Source organism: Trichoderma reesei, assembly GCF_000167675.1.
Source record: "Trichoderma reesei QM6a unplaced genomic scaffold TRIREscaffold_24, whole genome shotgun sequence".
NCBI classification, from domain to species: Eukaryota; Fungi; Ascomycota; class Sordariomycetes; order Hypocreales; family Hypocreaceae; genus Trichoderma; species Trichoderma reesei.
Window position 1 is genome coordinate 51466 of NW_006711171.1, and position 20063 is coordinate 71528.

At 53.1% G+C, this 20063-nt stretch overlaps 3 protein-coding genes across 3 annotated transcripts; 1 reads left to right on the forward strand and 2 right to left on the reverse strand.

Moving 5' to 3' along the window:
* Positions 1–7196: 7196 nt before the first annotated feature.
* TRIREDRAFT_81331 (uncharacterized protein) lies at positions 7197–9532 on the reverse strand. The gene is made up of 5 exons (XM_006968578.1): positions 9150–9532; positions 8377–8588; positions 7856–8157; positions 7489–7796; positions 7197–7425 (listed from the first exon to the last, which is right to left on the reverse strand). The coding sequence occupies exons 2-5, from the start codon at positions 8533–8535 to the stop codon at positions 7358–7360; spliced, it is 837 nt and encodes a 278-aa protein (XP_006968640.1). The 5' UTR covers positions 8536–8588; positions 9150–9532; the 3' UTR covers positions 7197–7357.
* A 6662-nt stretch (positions 9533–16194) lies between these two features.
* On the reverse strand, positions 16195–17644 carry TRIREDRAFT_111033 (uncharacterized protein; the record flags this gene model as incomplete). Its single annotated transcript, XM_006968579.1, has 5 exons — positions 16195–16336; positions 16724–16860; positions 16983–17115; positions 17275–17502; positions 17625–17644. 5 exons carry the CDS (start codon positions 17642–17644, stop codon positions 16195–16197), a joined length of 660 nt encoding a protein of 219 aa, XP_006968641.1.
* Positions 17645–18392: 748 nt separating this feature from the next.
* Positions 18393–19686, forward strand: TRIREDRAFT_123598 (uncharacterized protein; the record flags this gene model as incomplete). Its single annotated transcript, XM_006968521.1, has 3 exons — positions 18393–18774; positions 18859–19502; positions 19573–19686. Exons 1-3 carry the CDS (start codon positions 18525–18527, stop codon positions 19684–19686), a joined length of 1008 nt encoding a protein of 335 aa, XP_006968583.1. The 5' UTR covers positions 18393–18524.
* Between the last annotated feature and the right edge of the window lie 377 nt (positions 19687–20063).

Genomic DNA, 20063 nt, shown 5'->3' on the forward strand with positions numbered 1-20063 from the left:
AAGGTTGGAAGGGCTTGCAAGCTATTGCCGGATGTCCGTCAGTCCCGGCCGAGAGAGAGAGAGGACGAGGGACGAGGGCGAGACGGCGAGCGAGGGAAAAGGCTGGGCAGCGATGGCTTTTAGAAAGCAGAACAAAGGTGTCTTGGATGGGAAATCGAGTGGCGTGCCGTGTCTAAGTGGTAATGTGTGTGAGTGGTACGTGCGTGCATGCGTGTATGTGTGTGTGTATTTCTAAGGCACGTAATAGAGCAGAGCAGGCAGCTCAGGGCCCGTCGTGCTTTTTTTTGCCAGCGAAGGCGAACAAATCTCTTTGTCGGAGCTGGGAGGGTACATGCGGACTCGCGTGCCTTGGTATGAGGCAGCAGGTAGATAGGTAGGTAGATGGGTGGCGCCGCCGCGAGGCAAGTCAGATAAGGTAAGGCGGACGGATGGCCACCCAACAGCGCCTCGTACAAAGCTACCTAGTAGGTACTTGGCACAAAGTACGCGCGCGTGTTCAAGTTGTTCAGCCTCTGCCACTGTATTAGGCACCTCAGGTACCTAGGTAGGCAGGTAAGGCACTTGGCCACGGGCTTTAGGTAGGGTACTTGCCAGCTACCTGGATATAAAATCCGAATGATGATTTCAAATGCGGGTCGCGGATTGGCGCAGCAGAGAGGTAATACTAAGCGAAACTAAGCGCTACGTGTGCTGTGGCAGGATGGGGGGGATGAAATTAGCCTCTTTGCGCCGTTGATTGTGATTTTGATTTGATTTGAATAGGGAGGGAGACAACAGTTGAGTATTGACTATCGGGTGCGTTGTGTTGCGTTGTGTTGCGTTGCGTTGCGTTGCTGAGTGCAGGATGCAGGTAATAATGATACTACTACCGGAGTGCAGATGTCGAGGCCTAAAGCGTGTACTGTAGTAATAATACCTTAGGTACCTAGGTAGTAGTAGATGGACGGGCTGTTGGTGCTACGCTGGTTGGGCTGGAGTTGCTACTGTGCTATCTGGATGAAACTCTTACATGCAGGCGACCGATTTTTTGATGTCATGTCATTATGAGAATGGGATGCTGGTGGTGCTGGGTTTGAATCGATTCCGGTGGGTTGGGCTTCTGTAAACGGAAAGTACCTGGTCTTGAGGTTCCTTGTGCTATTCCCTCCGAGGCCAGTAATAGAAGAAGCTTGACTGTGGGATCTGAGACTTGGCGGTACCTGATGGGTACTTTAGATGCCTTTTCGTCTGTACTACCTACTACGAGTACTATTACGAGCTCTAGGTGTGTACGAGGCAGATGCAGCAAAAGATGGAGGAGGAGGAGGAAATAAAAAAGATGTCCGGTGTCCGAGGTGGGTTTGGCTTGCTTGCGGTGGGTGCGAGGTGCGGGATGATGGAGGACTGCGAAAGGAAGGGGGGAGGTGGGAGGGAGAAGAGAATCTCCACGGACTTTGTGGACTTGTTTTTTTGCGGCGTTTTATTTAGCGTTCTGTGGCTGAGATTTGTTACTGAGATTATTACACAGGATTTAGTTCTATTCAAGATATGAACACTACACTACTGCTTTTGAGAGTACAGGTGGTGATGGGTGAAGGATAGTGAGGTGAGGCGAGATGTGTGTGGCCTCTCGCGGAGTTACCTAGGGATGATATCCGTGCGGATGTAGGTACCTACGTAATACGTACCTACGTCTGAAAGAGCGATGTGTGCGAGTACGTGTGAGGAGACGATGAACCGGAGAGAAATACCTAGAGAGAAAGAGGAGAAAGAGGACTAAATGGAAAAAGTTGGCCGGTGCGGTGCCTTCGGGGTGCCGAACCGGCGGGTTTTGCGGACCGAGGATGAATGCGGTAATGGGGGGGGGAGAAGACTATGGATCGACCAAGCTGTGCCAAGTAATTCATAGTACATGCCTACCTTTAGTACATACTGACGAGGTATGTACATACATTGGAAGAGAGAGAGAGAGAGTGTGTGTGTGTGTGTGTGTGCACTGACGGGTTGTCATGGTCGGTCGAGATTCTGCTGTGACTGGTTTACCCCGGAATTTGAAGAGAGATGGGGTCATTTGGTTGACCGGCCGGGACTGAATCTCGCTGGGTTTAAGGGGAAACTTGAGATGGAGTTTATAGGTCGGTACGAGAAGAAGCATACCTTACCTTACCTTACCTTACCTTACCATGTACTGCAAGTAATACCTAGGACGTACCTTGGCATTTTTCCATCTTCAAAAGGGCTACTAAGGAACGAAATAGAATTGCTTACAGGGAAAGAAGGGAAGAGAGCATGGGAAAGCATAAAAAAGCACAGATCAAGTCATCTCCTTTGTAGCCTTTTTATGTCCCTACCTGCCAGGTAGGCGCGTGTATGGATGGATGTACCTCGTGCTATTTCGGAGGAAAAACACGACTCCAAAAGAGGATATTACATACCAACCTAGGTACCGATAATTCAGCAAGCAGCTGTTGGAGTACCACTTAAAGTGGCTTGCAGCGGCCGCGGATGGAAATTGTAAAAAAATGGCGGGCAAAGTACCGCAGCGGTACCTTTTCCACTTCTCCCCCTTTCGTCGGAGCATTCTCGACTTGAAGAGGTGGATTTCTCAGAAAGCTGTCTTGTCGGCGCGATTGTCGACCCGGGAAGTACGGACTGCCTTGTGTACCTAGGTACCCTTGATGGGTGGGCTGGGGGAGGAGAGAGAGAAGCGGGTAATCCCCGATGGCCCCAAGGCGGAGGTACTCGGAGGGTACTTTTGGGCTTGGGAACTTGGAGATGGAGATGGAGAGGAGGTTTTCAAGTTGCTGTTTGCTTCTTGGCATGATGGGTGAGGGTGTTTATGTGTATATGTAGATATTTGAGTATACGACGAGTATTCTTGCCGCTTGGACGTGGTTTTGGATCTTGGAGTTGAAGTACGGGGAGGGTACAAAGACATGCTGTGGCGTGGGACAAGGGGAAGGGAAGATGCAAGTTCGGAGTCCGAGATTGGGGGACATGGGATGTCGATGCGAGTACCAAGAGTAATCCTATGGGATACACAAAAGCATCTCCAATCAACACCTCATTGACAAAATGGATATTCTTTTCCATCCACATGAGTTGCATATACGTCAATCGACAGTATTTCGACAGTAGTTTGACAGATTTTGTTTCAAACAGAGCAGTCTCACCAGCAGCACGCAAGATACCTACCTTACAACAATAATACCTCCTTACAGTCAGAGATGGATTTAGGAGCAGTGACATGCCGGTCCCAGCAATTTGGAGGCGTCGGAGAATGACAGCCCTTCTCGGGGTCCATCTCCGCCTCTGGTGGCGCTTCCCAAGTACTACATATGTACTTTTCTCGTACCTGTGCCATCATCACGTCTCGTCTGATTCAAGCAAACGGGCGTAATAACTGTGTGATGCTGCAACCAGGCCCTGGCCCTTGTCCATGCTGTATGCAATAACTTGGTCTTTTTTTCTGATCAGAATCGTGGACCAGATCTCTCTCAGCTGGAACATGTGCATACAGTACATACAGACCCCCATGTTTTGTCGCTCGCACTTTTTCTTCCAATGACACTGCAATCCGATTCCGAGGTGGACAAAGAACAAGGTAGGTACCTTATACAGACAGTGTAACCGGCACCTCCTCGTCCTCTTTTGCTTCTCTCGCATACCTAATCGCTCCTCTCTTCGATACCTTACGTGAAATACTTTCAAAAGAAACCGGCTACATTTGCATGCATTGGCCATCAATCCTTCGCTCCATCGTACCGAAACCCAGGACTTGGCACACACTTTGACTCTCTATTTGCTCTTGTTTCCGTTGGCATCGTCATCTCGCCCTGTCGGCCTTTTGCCACATCCCGAACCGTTGCGGGCGGGCGGGCGGGGGGTCGATTGGGAATCTCGTGAGGGATGCGGGAAGAGTCGCCGACCGACAGCGAACGTGCGGGAGCTCTGTTCATTTGATAGATGTCCCTTTTTGGAGCTCGCTGTTGTTGCATTCAGGTTCATGCAAAGCCGGATGGCCGACGGTGATGTCTGTCCAGTAGCTGCAGCTTGGGGAGAACCGAAGCCGTCTATGATTCCGTAGTATGAGAGAGGGCATTCCGCTGTGCTACTGTACAACCCCCCATCTCATTAGGTACTACCTAGGTCGTGGTAATGCTGTAGGTTTCAATGCCGAAAGAGTGGCTTCTCGTGTCGGAATGAGAAAAGATGGCCCCCCAAAAGCCCCGGAATTACAGCACAAACTGCGGCGGCACTGCGCGACAACAACAAAGTCCGGAGCCCGATAGAGAGAGGCTTTACTAGGTATTGTTTCCGCCGGCTGACGTTGCTCTACCTGTACACACTGGTTTGTCTTGTGTGCTTTCGTATCCCGCCAAGTATTTCTTTTTCATCTTCGCTATTGCTAATAAGCCCCCAGACATGCCCGCCTTCTATGCGCCTTTCTTTCCGCGACGCCGTCCGGCTTGGCCATGCCTCGTCTGATGTGCTGCCGGTTGACGGTACCTCTGGGACAGCTGCTGGACTTGTTCCAGTCGTCGGCGTGCAGAGTCGAGAATGGTGTTTACGTCGCTGCTTGGAAGGACAAACGTCGTAACACGCAGAACATATGTGTATCTTTGAGCTCCTGCCACGGTCTGTTCTCGAGATGACTGTCGACAAGGCTTTTTTTTTTTTTTTTTTTTTTTTTTTTTGATGATGATGCTGCTCATACACACAGACCGTGTGCTGCTTGCTTTAATGCCCACTGAGTCGCTACGTTATATACACATACACACACTTACACCATGCGCACACACTTAGACGACAAGTGCAGAAATACATCGCTGTCTTTCTTATAGCCCGTTTAGAAGACGTCCAGCCATACATTCACGCTCGCTGATACATGAATCAATTAAGAAATGGCTTCAGGCTTCATTCACTAAATAAGTGCAGAAGCGAGCTATTCGCACCTTGGCACCGCCTGTAGGATTCCACCCCTTTGATGCGCGAGCTTGAGGCAAAAGTCAGTGAGGCGGGAATGGCTAGTAAACTTCTTATATAAAACTTGATTAATCAAGATTATTGATTAGAGCTGCGACAAGTTTATTGCTGATTTTGCCGTTTGTGGGAAAATGCGTCTGCGGCCTTAAAGAACGTGGAATCACGGGGCTTGATGAGCAAGGAGAAAGCAGTCGATCGATCGATCAGCTTGGCCTTTTCCCAGATCGTCATCTTTAATTATTTCTGCCTCGTCCTTCCTTTCTTCATTTCCCTCTCTCTCTGTCTGTCTCTCATCCTCGTAATGTGTTTGTCATGGTTTTAGGATTTACCGGGAGGAGCGGAGAAGCTTCTTGTCGGTGACTCTCTTTATATGTCATCCAGCAGATGCCAGAGGCCGATGAGCTTCTTAGTCTCGTGTCTTGGTTTTGCGTGTCAGAGTATAATGGAGCTTTACGCACCTATTGTCATTCATGGCCGAGTTTTGTTCGGACTTTTCTTGTTGCTTCTGCTTGGGAGAGGGACATGTGTTAAAATGTCCGGCTGGGCCGTGTTGTAAGCTCCGAAGCTACGTCTCTTCTGTGCCCGTTTGTATCTTTTACTCCTGTTGTTCCTTTTCCTGAGACGGCAATAAATCATTTCATTACTAGGTAACTGTGTGAAGTTCGACGACTTGCAACAATCGGTATATATGCATAGCTTATCTCTTGCTCCATGGACTTCCTATGCCAAATGTCTGGACGTGATGCCTTTCCCATCCCCATCATCTCCGACTCCTCGGATGCGGCAACTTCCGCTCCCTTTAACATCTAGCTGAGCTCAAGCTCCTTCAAGCCCCCCCAACTCCACTTTGCACTTTCGCTTTCATCTCCATCTCTCTGTCGGTCATTCAACATGCACACTGTACCTTCTCGTATAGGGAATCCTCTATTCTCCAAGAGACTTCTTTCTCCGACTCGTTGCCTCGGACATGTTGCTTGTTTCCGTCCCCCCCCCCCCTTAAGAGAAGACGGCATAGGTAGCCAGCCGTACTACATGTAGTCTTCCTCCTGCCTTCTCCTCCCCTCCACATCTCTCTCAAGGCGAAAGCATCGCCTGTTGCTCACGTAGAATGTCCAAGGCCTCCCTCCCTCCCTCCACATCTTTCTCTCTTGGGGGGCGCACGCCCTCACGCGACCTTCCTGGCCCCCCCTCACAAACAATTCCTTTTCACACGCAAGGCTAACTCTCTATCCCCCCCTCCCTCCCCCCCTCGCCTCACAGGCGACATATTTTTCCATCCACCAATCCTATGCCTCCTCACATGCTCCGTCGTCTCGTCAGATACTCACGAACCAAGAAATCGCCTAAGACGCCCCCCATTCATCCAACTTCTTCCACCCTAAAAGGCCGTTCTATAAAAACTCATCACCCCTCTCATCCCCCACCATCATCGGCACAACACCACACCGAACCTCAAAAGCAGATGCACAGACAGCAATCATGTCCGACTGCTATTCGCAAGGGACGGAAACCTTTAGCATCGGTAAGCCTGGTGGCCGGCGGGCGCACATTTCCCCTCCCCATAGTAATAGAAACAGGGCATTACAGTCGAGCTTGGTAGGGGTGTCCTCGAGACTAGGTAGCTGACACCATTACATCTCTCGGGGCAAACGACAACTTACGCCAACAGAGACATCATCTGCATCATTCAAAAAAAGACGTCGTCACACTCGTAAATGACATCACGATCCTCTTCTCGCAAAGACATGCCTTAAATATAAGCTTGATTGCATTCGTGCGTGCATACTATCTATGGCCATTTCATCTATTCACACAAACAAAGTATAAGCACCTCCGTGCCTCCATATATAAAATGAACCAAGAAAGAAAATTCCCTAGTGTCAAGGCCCTATGAGAACCTCCGTCGTCAACGCTCATCGAGGACAAGATTGTTCATCCATCGACGACGTCTTCGACAGCAGCCCCGCAGGCCCAAGAATCGAAATGCCCCTCCGTGCAAGTCCGGCACACCCGTTGGGCATCATCCCAGCCCGATAGCGCCCCTTTGCCAGCCTGGATCCGTCTGTATAACTCATCATAATCGACGCCATGCACATTCGAGTTTGATCGTGAAGCCAAGGAGATGCCACCGAGAGTCGGCCAAGAGAGCCGCTCCTGGCGCTTGTGGGAAAGGTGAAGTAATAAAATCAAGTCCAGATTGTCAAAAACGACATCGCGTAAGATACAATGAGAAGCGAAAAAGAGATTTCGTCAAACGTTTCGATAGTCCGAAACCCTAGCCATACGTCCTTCCCCGGAGCCCGACCGCCACCGTTTGCTACGACCGAGTCCCAACAAAGTCTGCATGGATAGGAGAATGAGGCAAGTGCCAGATGGAAGTCTCCGTCTCCGCTTAGATTCGGACGGTGGGCTGGCCCAGAGGCTTGAGAACGTTCTCAGCGTAACGGCCACCAAAGTTTCCTGAAATTAGACGGTCAGTTTTGTCAGAGGGCTACTTCGGGTCAAGGAGTACTCTGGACTTACCTGGGGGGCTGTAGTTGCAGACAGTGTACCAAGACTGCATGGAGAGGACGGTGCCAGCAGGGCACTTGGCGGTGTAGCATCCGACCTTGGTGGACGACTTCCAGATGAGCTGGGTGTAGTGGCCCCAGGAGTCCAGGTTGGTGCCCGAGGGAGGGTTGGCGAGGCCGTAGAAGGTCCAGTTCTCCATTTCGTCGTTGTACCACTGGTCGGTCACGCCACGGCGAGCAGCCTCAAGCTGCTTGTCGTCAATGTCGCCAGTGGAGCCCCAGCTGGCAAGGTTCTGGCCGTAGCCACCGCCACCCTCGCTCCTATAATCATGTCAATATCCCAATCTCATCTCGATTCGGTTTGTGTGCTCTCTACTTACATATCATGGGCAAACACGCAGCCCTGAGCGGTGATCTGGGCATATCCAGCAAGAGTGTCGTCCCACTCAAGGGCGGGGGAGGAGTGGTTGGCACGGTGGACGTTGTGCTGGTCAACCATGATGGAACCGTAGTCGCTTCCACCAGAGGAGGGAGCAGGAGCCGGCGCCGGCGCAGCAGACGAGGGAGCAGGCTTAGGAGACGGAGCTGGCTTGGAAGACGGGGCAGGCGAAGGCTTGGCCACGACCGGCTGAAGAGAAGGAGCCGGCTTGGAGGATGAAGCCGGAGCCGGAGGAGGAGACGGCTTCGCAGGGACGACGACGGTGGTGAACACGGGCTTGGGGGCTTCCGCTGGCGGCGCAGCAACCGGCTGGGGAGCGGGCTGAGGAGCGGGCTCGGGAGTCGCCGAAGGCTCGGGGGAAGCGGAGAGGGGAGGAGCGGGAGCGTAGACGGGCTTGGGAGCCTCGGCTACGGGCTCAGGAGAGGCGACGGCTGGCTTCTCCGAGACGTTCTGAATGAAGACTCCACCGGCGGTTGGCGTAGCAGAGGGGCTCGCATTGGGGTCGACAGTCACGGTGACGGTGACAATGTCGGTGACCCAGTCCGTCTCCATAACTCGCTTCTCAAGGGGCACGGCCGAGACCAACAGGGCACCCGCGGCCAAAAGAACGGCGGACTTCATGTTGAACAGCTGGATGATCTTTGCTTGGAGTTGTTGATGTCAAGTTGAACTTGCTAAGGAAAAGAGTTAGCTGTTGGGTTTATTCGAGGCGGCCATATCACAATAGAGACAATGCATATTGGGCTTGGTGCAGACGACGAAACCATCAAACAGCTGGCTATTATAGGGCTCTGAAAGCGACAGTGAATCACAGTAGACCTGCTCAATCAAGAGTTTGTGCGTCATCCCACAAAATGTCAGAGGCTGGTGATGCCCGCTGGAACGCGGGTTGGGCTGATGAGGAATGTAGCACCAGGGCACAGCCGTCGAAAACGGAACAATGTGCCACGGTCTGACACCGAGACTCTGGGGGGGAAAAGGATCTTGAGGAATGGACAAGGCGGTGCTGGGACAACTTGCGCACGGGCACTTGCTCAGCTGTTTTAAAGCCAGAGAGGAGGAAGGGGGAAGGATGGGGCGAAGAGGGTCATGAAGCCCTCACATGTAGGATGATGAGAGGTTAAGACTAGGTAGCTGATGGCTTGACAAAAGAATAACAGAAGCCAATCATGATTCGTAATAGATCTTGATATAGACAAAACAGGGTGTGAAGGAGTTGTCGATCACTGCCTTACCTTGGAGAGTTGATGATGCAGCGATACAAGGCTGGAATCCAAACGGGCGGTCGAGGAGGATTTATATCGGGCGTGCGTCAGAACCAGTCTGGGGCAGCGCTGCTTTCGAGGATCCGGCAAAGAGAACCGAGGGGCAGAGGGCGGACGCAGCTGCGGTCGGCGAGACAGGCAACTCAAGAGGCTCGACGATGTTCGTGGAGCGCGGTCGACAGAGAGAAAGGAGCGTGTTCAGTCGGCGGCTGGGTGCACTCGACCTTGTATGTAACGTGACGGAGGAACCGGATACCAGGCCGATAAATAACGAAGTGAATCAGATCGGGTCTCAGAAGAGGAGAGTGGAAAGGAGTGGAATGTGCCGTCGAGGACACGGAATAAGGAGCGTTTGTGGGAAGAAGAGGGGGGGGGAGGGAAGGGAAGAAGATGGTCGCAAAGGCCAAGATTTCTCGTCTCTGGGAGTGGAGGACAAGGAGACGCAGGATGGCGGCGGGCGACGTTAAAAAGGAACGAAAGGCGGATCGACGGACCAGGAGGCGCGCAGAAACGAACGAGGCGGCGGTACCAGGTAGAGTGCAGCAGCGTGTTGATGGCAGGGAAGCGAGAGGCACGAGGTGGAGGAGGCTACTGGGGAGGGGAGATGAAGCTGGGATTGCTGGACTTTGCAGTGTTTCGAGATGCGCACGCCCCCCGCCCGGGGCCAGGGGGGGTTCAATGCTCCAGGGCTGCCTTTAGGCGGCTCTGGGTGCTGGAGCACGAGGGATGGGGGGGTGAGGGCCCTGTAAGTGTACCTGCATAGAGGGGACGATTCAGCGATGGATTGCTGGAAGTGCTGCTGGAAGCCAGCTGAGCAGAGTTGAAGCCTCGTCTGCGCGTGCATCCAATCTGATAAGTGGGTGACGACTCGAACTCTTTCTCTCCACCATCGATCGTCCTGTTATTATAACTATTGCTACCATCCACTGCTTCAGACAGATTCATCAAAAATGCTCAATCAGAAGTTCACAAGATGCATTACGAGTCCCCATGGTCACACGCACTGACCAGCTGTTGGCTTAGACGACAATTGCAACGGACAGACAGACAGACAGACAGACAAACAAACAAACAAACAGAATGGAAGCCACCCCTCCCCATGCCGGCGTGTTCCTGGAAATCGCGTTTCTGTTTCTGTTCCTGTTCCTGTTCCTGACGCTACGAAACAGCCAAGTTGCTTAGCACTGCACCTTATTACTGTGGCCGGCTGGTCTAGCCTTGTTGGGCTCGCGGGGGAGGGATGCACAGGGCGTGGCTGTAGTGACAGCAACTTGAACTCGAGAGGGACAAAACACAAACACACCCGCCCGACAAAAGATGCGCAATTCCTTCGAGAGTCAGTCTGCTTCCGGCGTCTGCGCAGACTCAGCAGCTGCAGATGGGTCTCAGATTTGCTAACGATTCCCTGGTGCGTGCAACCTCGAATACGGACTGCAGAACCTTGGAGGGAGACGTGGTACGGTGCCCCTGTACGCCGAATAGGTCGTGGTACCAGCAGCAGACGACTCATTCGGACGGGTAACCCTCCTTGAGTCGATGAATGATATTACTATTCACAGTTACCAGCTGCGCCCACCATACGACAGTCATAATTCTTTGCTTTTTTCGGCCTCTTCAAGACTAGACGCATCCTTCTAGACGGTCCGCCTCCAGGCCCGCGCTCATCTTGCGCCGGACAAGGCTCGAGATTAAGACTGCCCCCCCCCAAATGCCAGCAATTACCGCCTTGGCCAGGTCCAACTGCCGGGGTGAGAGATTCGCCAAGCAAGCTTCTTCCTGACATCATCCCCTACCCATCCTTTATTTTTTTTCTTCTTTTCTTTCTTGTGTTTCTTTTCTTTCAGGACAGTCAGCCTCGAAAGCGTGGGCCTCTCGAGGATCACGCACATCATTGACGATACCTGTACTCTATGTCTGAGATCGGATGGCGCAGCCGCACTAGCGAGAGGGCAAGAAGAGGAGAAGGGAAGAGACAGAATGTCTCTGGGAAAGGTCTCGTGGAGCCCCGCAAGTCGACGCCATCACGTTTGCATCCTGCGTGAGGCTTGTACTTTGTATCTGAGGCAAAGGGCTGCTTCGTATCGCGAAACCATTGAGATGAGATACGCGTGGCTGGCACAGGTCGCTTTTCTGTCGTTGGCCGACGAATGCCTTCGGCAACTCTAGACGCGCCACTTTAGCTTCTAGACCTGCACTTGGATGATCAATGCAGCTTCTCCAGAGTTAAACTCTCCGTTTGCCATGCTCGCAGTCCGTGCTCTGCTTCGATCATGAGGCGCGCACGCAGATGATGGCATCGATCTGTTGGTGTCGTTCAAGTCCTACCCCTTGATTTTGGCCTGACCCGCCGTCTACCGAATGTTCCATTTCCCTTCCGTAATGTGCTCAGAGTCTGGAGTCTTTCTCAGCCCTGAATCGGCGCGATTATTCGCCGAGTCCGCCTTTCTCGTGTATCCTGCAAGCATGCTGGGGATCAAACGTCCCTAAGTATTCTGCTTGTAGCCTGGTCGTGGATGTGTGTGACCGCTGTCCAAATCAGGTACCAAGTATCGAGCAATATGGGGAACGTACCCATTGGAATCACCGCGGAGAGAGAGTCGCGATGCTGCATTCATAAGCAGTGAGCCCTTACCTAAGCATCATTGAGAAAATACCTATGTCACTACCTATACATGCAATGTCCATTATTTCAGCTTGCATCCAAACTGTCTCGAATTCCTCTGGCCATATCCCCAGGTACCGCTACCCGCACGCCCCCTTACCCTTGCGCCTGTCTGCTCGTACTACTCCGTACTCGTCCATCAGTGCTTTTTTCCTCCTCTCACAGCGCTGTGCCTTGCAGCAGCAGCTCCAGCGGCTACTTTTGCCCTCAGCCAACCAGCGCCGGCGTCTCCATCAAACAAGCTCCAGGCGGTCTTGCGGGACTTTTTATCCCTGAAACGGCACTAATCGCTCTGTGTCACCCCCTACCTCATCTCCAGCGCTCTTTGTCAGCCTATCGACGGCCTGCCATTGGGCTTTTATTGCTGGTCAACGGGGGGAAACCCTTTTTCTTTGACATGGACGACGGGAGGCATCAAGTACGAAGTATCCATGGAATGGGGCAGGAGGAGTGATGAATGTCACTCATTTCACCCTTGGGTCTCCTATTGATATAATCCGGTGCTGTTGCTGCTTGTGACTTTGGCGCTTGTCAAGCCTATGAGGGAGGTACCTAATACTGACCTGCTCTAGGTAAGTCTAAGAGGTACATGTAGGTATGGATCTTCTGGAGCATCGTTTCGACCAGCAAGAGAAGATTTGCGCCCCGGATACCGGGCGATGCAACGTGAAACAGCACCGCAAAGGACGCCGTTCCCAGCGGTGGGATGCGCAGGCCTCACAGGATCGAATCTGATGGGATGCATCGCTCCCGGCCCGCGTGCGCCGACATGCACAAACAAAGTTGCATTCTTGCGTCCTTGTACGATGCATGAACAGTTACCAGCGACTTCCAATTGACAATGCCAGACCAGACCGTATTAGACGCAGATCCCAATTGTCCAGATGCGGGGTCCGCCAAAACGGCAACCGCGCTTGGCAGGCTTCACCTTCTGCCAACAATATTTCCATTCTTTCCTCTCTCTTTTCTTTCCTTTTTACTTTTCTTTGCTTCTCTTCTCTTTTCTCCTTTTCACCTCCCGTCTTCATACATTCACTATGACGCCTTTGACAGTTCGCCTCGTTGCACGGACTATTGGTACCCGTTCCCAGGACGTGGCTTGCTTCAGCCTCTTTGTACCCCCGTCTCATCAAGCGCACCGTTTGGACACACGAGGCCGAGCGAGGCCCCAGCTCCTGGATAAACCAACAAACTGCCGCCGCCCTTTTTCCCACTTCGTTTTCCCTCCGTCTGCGCAAGTTGATTACCTAGGATGTCATCGATGGCTCCCCCTTGCCGCCGAAGCCGTCGTCTGGCGGGGCTCAACAGCACATGGCTGTCGGAATCCAGGGCAAGACATTTATTGTCTCCCCTTGCGCAGTCTCGATTCTGGATTCATCTACACCACTAGTGCTCCTTGTTCGTGACTATCTTGGCTCCATTCCGGCCGAGTAGCCGCCGTCACTCCCTGGTGGCTCCCTGATTCCCTCCGGCTGCACGCCGTCTCCTGCCCACGAGCACCATCACGTCTGTTGACTTCAGAGTTGTCCTCACTAATGAGGTAGCCCGTCGGTACGTCGGCCCATCTTGCCTGATGGTCCCACAGCCTTGATCGAGTGTATCCGCTTGATGCTTGCCGTGCTGTCTATCCGCATCCCCTGGTGAATCAGATAGACAACCGCTGCCACGATGCAGTGGTCCCTGGATCCCCTTGTCCGCGTCGCTCGGAAGCACAGCTCCTACGTCCGGCCCGGAGTGCCTTGAGTCGAGACCCGACGGACTCAGCTCCGCATCCACGGTCGAGATGTTCTTAGGGGCTCGTCAGAGTCTTACAGGCGCCTCCTTCGCCCGTCTACAGGACTACATGAATCTCAGCAGCAGTGTCCGTTACATCTGCCGCTAACCATCAGCATGCAAGACAGACGCCGCGCAGCTGGTCATCTCTTGGCGCCCTGAACGGATCTGCTCGCGTGCTCGACTCGAGCAGAATGTGTGTTGACCTGCAGACAAAGGCCGTTTGGTCTGCCGCTCCAGATTGAGTGTAAGATTAACTCCACCAACCCCACGACTTGTCATTTACTTTGATTGACAAGGTCAATTAGGCATTACCAAACCGAGGTTTATTTTTCTACGCTTTGCCTCGGACGCAATTAATCATACCACTGACAGTTGCTTAGCACTTCTAGCTGGAGACGCTGGCAGCTGTGTCTTGCGTAAATGAGAATCACGTAATGAAGGGATTCCAGGCAATTTCCATTCATATCCATCACGGTCAGGTCAGCCTCCTGGCAAGGTGCCCGGCCCTTCCAGAACATTGCCAGGACGGGCACGAATCCACCAATTCTGCATCCACGCCCAAGCCGATGTCGCCGTCTCCCAAAATGATTTATTAAGTTTGCTGGCTGGTGGTCCCCCGTGAAAGACAACCTGAGCCTCAGATATCCTCACGTTGTCGGCCAAAGCGATAGACGGCAACAATCCGAGCGGTCAACGCCCCCCCAGGCCACGGGCTTTCCGGGCCTGCGGGACTGGCTACGGGCCTATCTGAAACGAGCCGCCGCCGACACCTGTCTCCGCTTGGCCCTGCTTCACTCTCTTCTCGCTGTTTGCCTGTCGGCTCTTTTGACGTGGCTAGCCTGGCAAATATGGAATGCACATAAGCGCCGCTAGGAACCGATGCGTAAGTGATTGTGTCGCCCCCTATTCAGCTTCCTCGGCGTGGCTGCGTTTGTGCATGTTGAACGCAACAGCTGCTCTGTCCGTGCTGTCATGAGGAATCTATCCATTTCAGCTGAGTCTAGGAGCCTCTATCCTGTCGCGCTGAGGCTTGGATTCACACGTAGTACTCTATACAATTGTGAGGAATAGATAGGTAGTCGTTGGACCAAGTATAAGGTAGGCTGAATCGGAGCTATCCTTTTGCCACGGCCAACGGGTACCAAAGGCTCAGCCGGCGCGATGTGGCTGAAACATCAAAGACGTGTTGTTTCTTGCGGTCTCTCTTTTTTTTCTTTTTTCTTTTTTTTTTCTTCTTTGTTTTGGTGATCATTCTGGTGTTTTTTTTTTCCCGGCCCGTCTATTGATCTTGTCTAAAGTGTTGTGTTGTGGAACCAGGCGGTTTCATATTAAGCCATCGCTCAGAGCTTTGCACTCTAGAAACTATTTGTCTGTATCGGTTGCATCGTACCTTGCCTTGCTGTAGAGTAGGATGTCCCCAAAAGGTGCTAGGTTTGCCGGTTGCTGGCTTGGAAGGGAGGCTGCTTCGCGGATATGCGGAGAGCCTTGAGGGCAAAGCAGGTGGTGGTTTGCTGGTGGTTGAGCGCTGCCACGTATGAACCAGCAAATGCTACGGTATGACTACTTTAACAATGTAAATCATGCAATCTATTCATCGAGCTCTATATTTGTCATCGACTGCGTTTATTGAGTCCTGCCTTTGTTTGTGTGTTGCCCAGTGGCCTTACTTGGGTGTTCTGTAGGGTAGCAGTGCCTCCATGCAGTAACTCCAAGTCGTCCCCTTTGAATGACTTGACCCCTACGAATGCTCGAGTAGAACTTCGTGTTATTGCCATGCAAGAAATGACGATTGACTCATCTCAAGGCTCATGCATCTGCCCTGTGCCCTTTCTTATTTCAAATACGTAAGCCCCCCCCCATCGTGTTACGACATCTCCAACTGACGGCTGGGAAGGGACATGCATATGCGACGAAAACGCCAACGCAGACGTCCGTCAAGTCCTCGAGCCGAAGCCGAACAAATCCAAACCTCCCAAACCAGACAACAGCTCCGTTAAGCAAACCCCGCAGTTTTCAAATATGACGAAATTGATGCATGTAATTCTTGGCTGTCAGCTTTCCCCGAGTTAGATAGTGTCACCACCAGATAGAAGAAAAAGCGCTGTAGACATGTGTCATACGTCGTCCCTTGAGCGGGTGGCAGGAGTAGTGGCAGCAAGTCCCCGGGCCTGTTGACGAGATATATCTCGTGTTGAAATGTCTCGGCTTTAGTGATGCCAGTAGCCTATATGTGCCTTACTTACTTGGTACTTACGTGAATGACATTGACAGTTTAGCTTCAGCTCGTATACGGAAGCTTGCTGGTGACAAGACTCTCAGAAAAGACTGAGGGAACGAACCCCCTCATTTTAGGTACTGCTTTGTTCGGTCAATTTAAAGTTTGGCTGTTGTGTCAAGGTGTCATTCGTGATTCCATTCCCCCTTTCTTGTGATGCCGGGGGGAGGCTTTGCCCGACGACTGACGACGAGTACAACATGGCCGAGATCTTCGTGTGAACTTGGGGGAGAGGGGGAGGGGGAGGGAGGGAGGAAACTGAGTAATGGTCTTTGTGGATGTGTGACCTGCATGCACTATTACTATGACTTGACCCTTGAGAGCGGGGGTTTGAAGCCGCGTGCCGTAGGAGAGAAATGCGAATGCCCGCGGGGGGAGAGGGGAAGGGCTTTGCGGTCCGACGGAGGGAGGGAGGGAGAGATGCTGAGCTGTTCCGTGTAACACCTGGGGTTGGGTTAGGTTAACCTTTTTCTATTTTGGGTGTCGTGGGTGTGTTTGTGGCATCGATGTCTCTGCGTCAAACGGCGTTGCCTTCATGGTGTTTCGGTCCGGAGTTCCCAGACATTTCCTGACTGTCATGGGCTCTTCGTCAAGGCCACGTCTTCTTTTCACGAGGGGTCCGAGAGTCATATTGAGAGTCACATGTTGCCGAGCAAGTGAATTGCAAAGGGCATCGTATGTAATATGTTGGGTTATTTTTTTTTTTTTTTTGTCTCTTCAATTTCAACTCAGGTGGCGGAAAACTGTACACGAAGCAGCCCCTGGTTCCCACCAGTTCAACCCCCCCTCCCTCCTCTCTACTCTTATCCTTTCCTTCCCCTCACCACTCACTGTGAAGCGCCAGACTGCGCGGGGACAAATGGCTTGCCGTCTCCGGGGCCGATTCTCACGTCGGCGAAGATTTGTTTCGGCCGCAGCTCAACGGGGGTGACGTTGGCGGGCTGATCGGGAATCTTCTTTTCCAGTTTCTAATATTTGGCGAAATTTCGTTCAGTAAATGTTTCACGGGCGTATTATTGCAAATGGTGAGGAAGGGGGACATGTATATATGGGGAGATGTCGGTTGTTTTTTTATTAAGGGGAGACGTACCAGGTTCTCGTAGACGCACTTGCTGAGCTTCCACTCGGCGGGGCGGCATTGCCAGAGCTGCTGGTTCCGGTTGTCGAGGCATTCCCAGTGCTTGCGGAACTCGGCCAGGCAGTGTGTGTTGATGTCGGTGAGCCTGTATGCAATCTCGTCCATCAGTTATTCCATCCTTGAACAGGCGGATTCGGCCCCTCTCTCTCTCTTCCAAGCCCAGCTCTCCGGCATATATGTCTCGCTTCGGTCCTCCCGCAAATTGATGGGGTTTCGCTCATGAGCATCAAGAAGGAAAACGTACACGCTCTGGGCGCAGCGGGTGACCCTTCGGCCCTCCTTGAGGCAGTTCAGCTCGCCCTTGCCCGGGTTCTCCGTCTTGCACTGCATGTAGTCATCGTTGTAGTCGCGGCATCGGGCGCCGATGAAGAAGGACGCAGACAGCAGGGGCGCGGAGCTGGCGCCAATCTCCTGGACGGGGGGGATGCTGTCGGGGAGAGGCGTGGTGTCGATGAGCACCTGCTGGTGGAAACTGACGAGTTCTGTTAGCTGCTGCTGCTGGGTTCTCGCGGGAGGGGGGATTGTCGCCGGTATGGGGTGCCGGGACGACTCAATTGCGTCGCTGCTGGGTTCTCAAGGGGTTGGTAAACGTACTGAGACCGTCGTGATGCCATGGTTGCCGGAGGTTCGCGGTCGACACCTGTGTGAAGCCTGGAGGAGGATAATGGAGCTACAGTATGAGGTCTCTTCGGATGGGCTTAGTTGAAAGATTGTAGGTTGCTTGCGGCCAATCAGAGGCGACCGGGGGGTCAGCAAGCGCAGCCTCGTTGGTGTTGTCGCGGGGTACCTGGAATGCGTGAGAAATACCTGGCCTGCTGAGATGCGATTGTTTAGCGGGACCTGAAGCCTGCTGCAGCTGCTGATTTTGCCAGACTTTGCGCTATAATCTCTGTGAATTAGTGGTCGTGCGGTTGCTGATTAAGAGCGGCAGGTACTGCAAGTAGCTTCCATCAACGATGGCCGGAACTGCTGACTCATCCAAGTAAGAAGTCTTCTCTTGCATCAACTTCTTGCATCTTCCCTCATCCTCAAGTCCTATGAGAGGATATCGTTAGGTTCGGCAGAGATTGGACCCTCTCATTATACCAATCTGCAATTGCATCTTCTATCTGCATCATTCGGCTGTTGCGCCCTTCAGAGCTGCGTGCCGCGATTTGACGCTGATGACGAGCTGTGATTGGCTGAACGGTGGACAAGGCTGAACTGCGTGGCAGCTGGTACCTCCTGCATGTACCGCTGAGCGCGACCCTGGCAGCAATTTTGTAGCAACCTGAAGTCAACAAACTGCCCAGCGACGAGAAAAACATCCGCGCATCAACCTGGACGGCCCTTGACGCTGCCAGCCATTCGCCAAACGACAACCACCCCCCTGAACCCCGGAAACACGCATTGCAATACATTTTGCGCCTTGTCGCATTTCTTCGGCTATTCCAAAGCTCCTCTGAGGAGCTCGGCAGACACCCCTACGAGACCTGCGGTCTGCCTCTCTGCACCATGTCGCTGTTCGGACAAACGAAGCCTCTGGGCTCGGGAGGGCTCTTTGGCTCGGCCCAGACGGCGCAGCCCGCCCAGCAGACGCAGACATCCGGCGTCTTTGGCCAGACCCTGGGCGCAGGCCAGCAGGCGCCGGCGATTGGAGGTTCGCTGCTCGCCCAGCCCCAGCAGACACAGCAGGTGCCCGCGCTGTCGCAGTCACAAGCCCAGCTGTCGAGCTCTCTATGGCAGCCCGGCCAGGAGACGCCGCGTAAGTTTTCCTTGTTCCTTCTCTCATTGTTGCTTACAGGAAGTGTCGCGACAAACTACTGACGAGCCATGGTGATGTGGACAGACCAGAAGCCGATCCTGGAGCAGATGAAGCTGGTGACGGAGAAATGGGACCCTGCCAGCCCGAGCTGCGTGTTCAAGCACTACTTTTACAACAAGGTCGACGAAGCACACATCCCCTTCTACAAGCCCCAGCCGCACGAGGACCCTCGGGAATGGGAGGAGGCGCTGCAGAACAAGCCGGCGCCTGGCTTCATGCCCGTGCTGTGCGCGGGCTACACGGGCGTGGCAGACCGGCTCAAGACGCAGAAGCGCGCCATTTCCGAGTTCAACACGCGGCTGCACCAGATCAACGGCTGCCTGGATGCGCTGCTGCAGCGGCACGAGCTGGAGACGGAGACGCGAGCCCTGGCTGCCCGGAGGCGGCAGACGATGATCTCCAACCGGTGCCTGGCGCTGGCGGCCAAGGTGCAGATCCTGAGGAACAGGGGCTACGCGCTCAGCGGCGACGAGGACGATCTGAAGAGCAGGCTGCAGGCTCTGGAGCGCGACGTGCAGGACCCGGCCGTTGGCGCGCGGGAAGAGGAGCTCTGGAGCAGGCTGATTGTCCTGAGGGAGTACTCTGAGAGGCTGAACAAGGAGCTGGAGAAGCCGGCTGGGGCTGAGAGCGAGGGGCTGGACGAGGAGACACAGGCCAAGGCGAAGCGAGTAAGTCGAGGCTCTTGTCAATCGATGCTTGGGTCATGGGGGTATTTGGTGGCTAACAAATGGACTACAGGTACTGGAAGATTACGAGAAGCAGCTCCAGCATCTGAAAAAGGAGCTCGAGGCGCTCAACGCGGACTATCAGGAGTGGGAAAAGAGCAGGAACTCGACGTCGCGGTCGCGATGAGAGCTTCTTTCTGCGCAATCGAAAAGGTGTCGCGAGGAGGGGGCTTTGATTTCTTTTTACTGGAGGCATGATGCTACTGGTGTTAATCTGGAGACTTTTTTTTTTTTGTGTGTTTTTGACGTAAACCGGATGGGAACGTTGGTAGGCAGTTTTTGGTTGCCGTAGAAAGGCGGTTTGAGGCAACTTGGCTTTCAGCAGCTGTACCATGCTGTAGAATTGAATGAATCCAAAAGCGTCTTGTAAGGCATACGCCAAGTACTTGAGTGATTTGAACGAAGCATCATTTTCTCTTGGTTTGCCGAGTCGAGCGCTCCTTTCGAGTCTGTCACCACATATTCACCAACAGATATAGAGCATGTGGTTCTTGATTTCCCGTT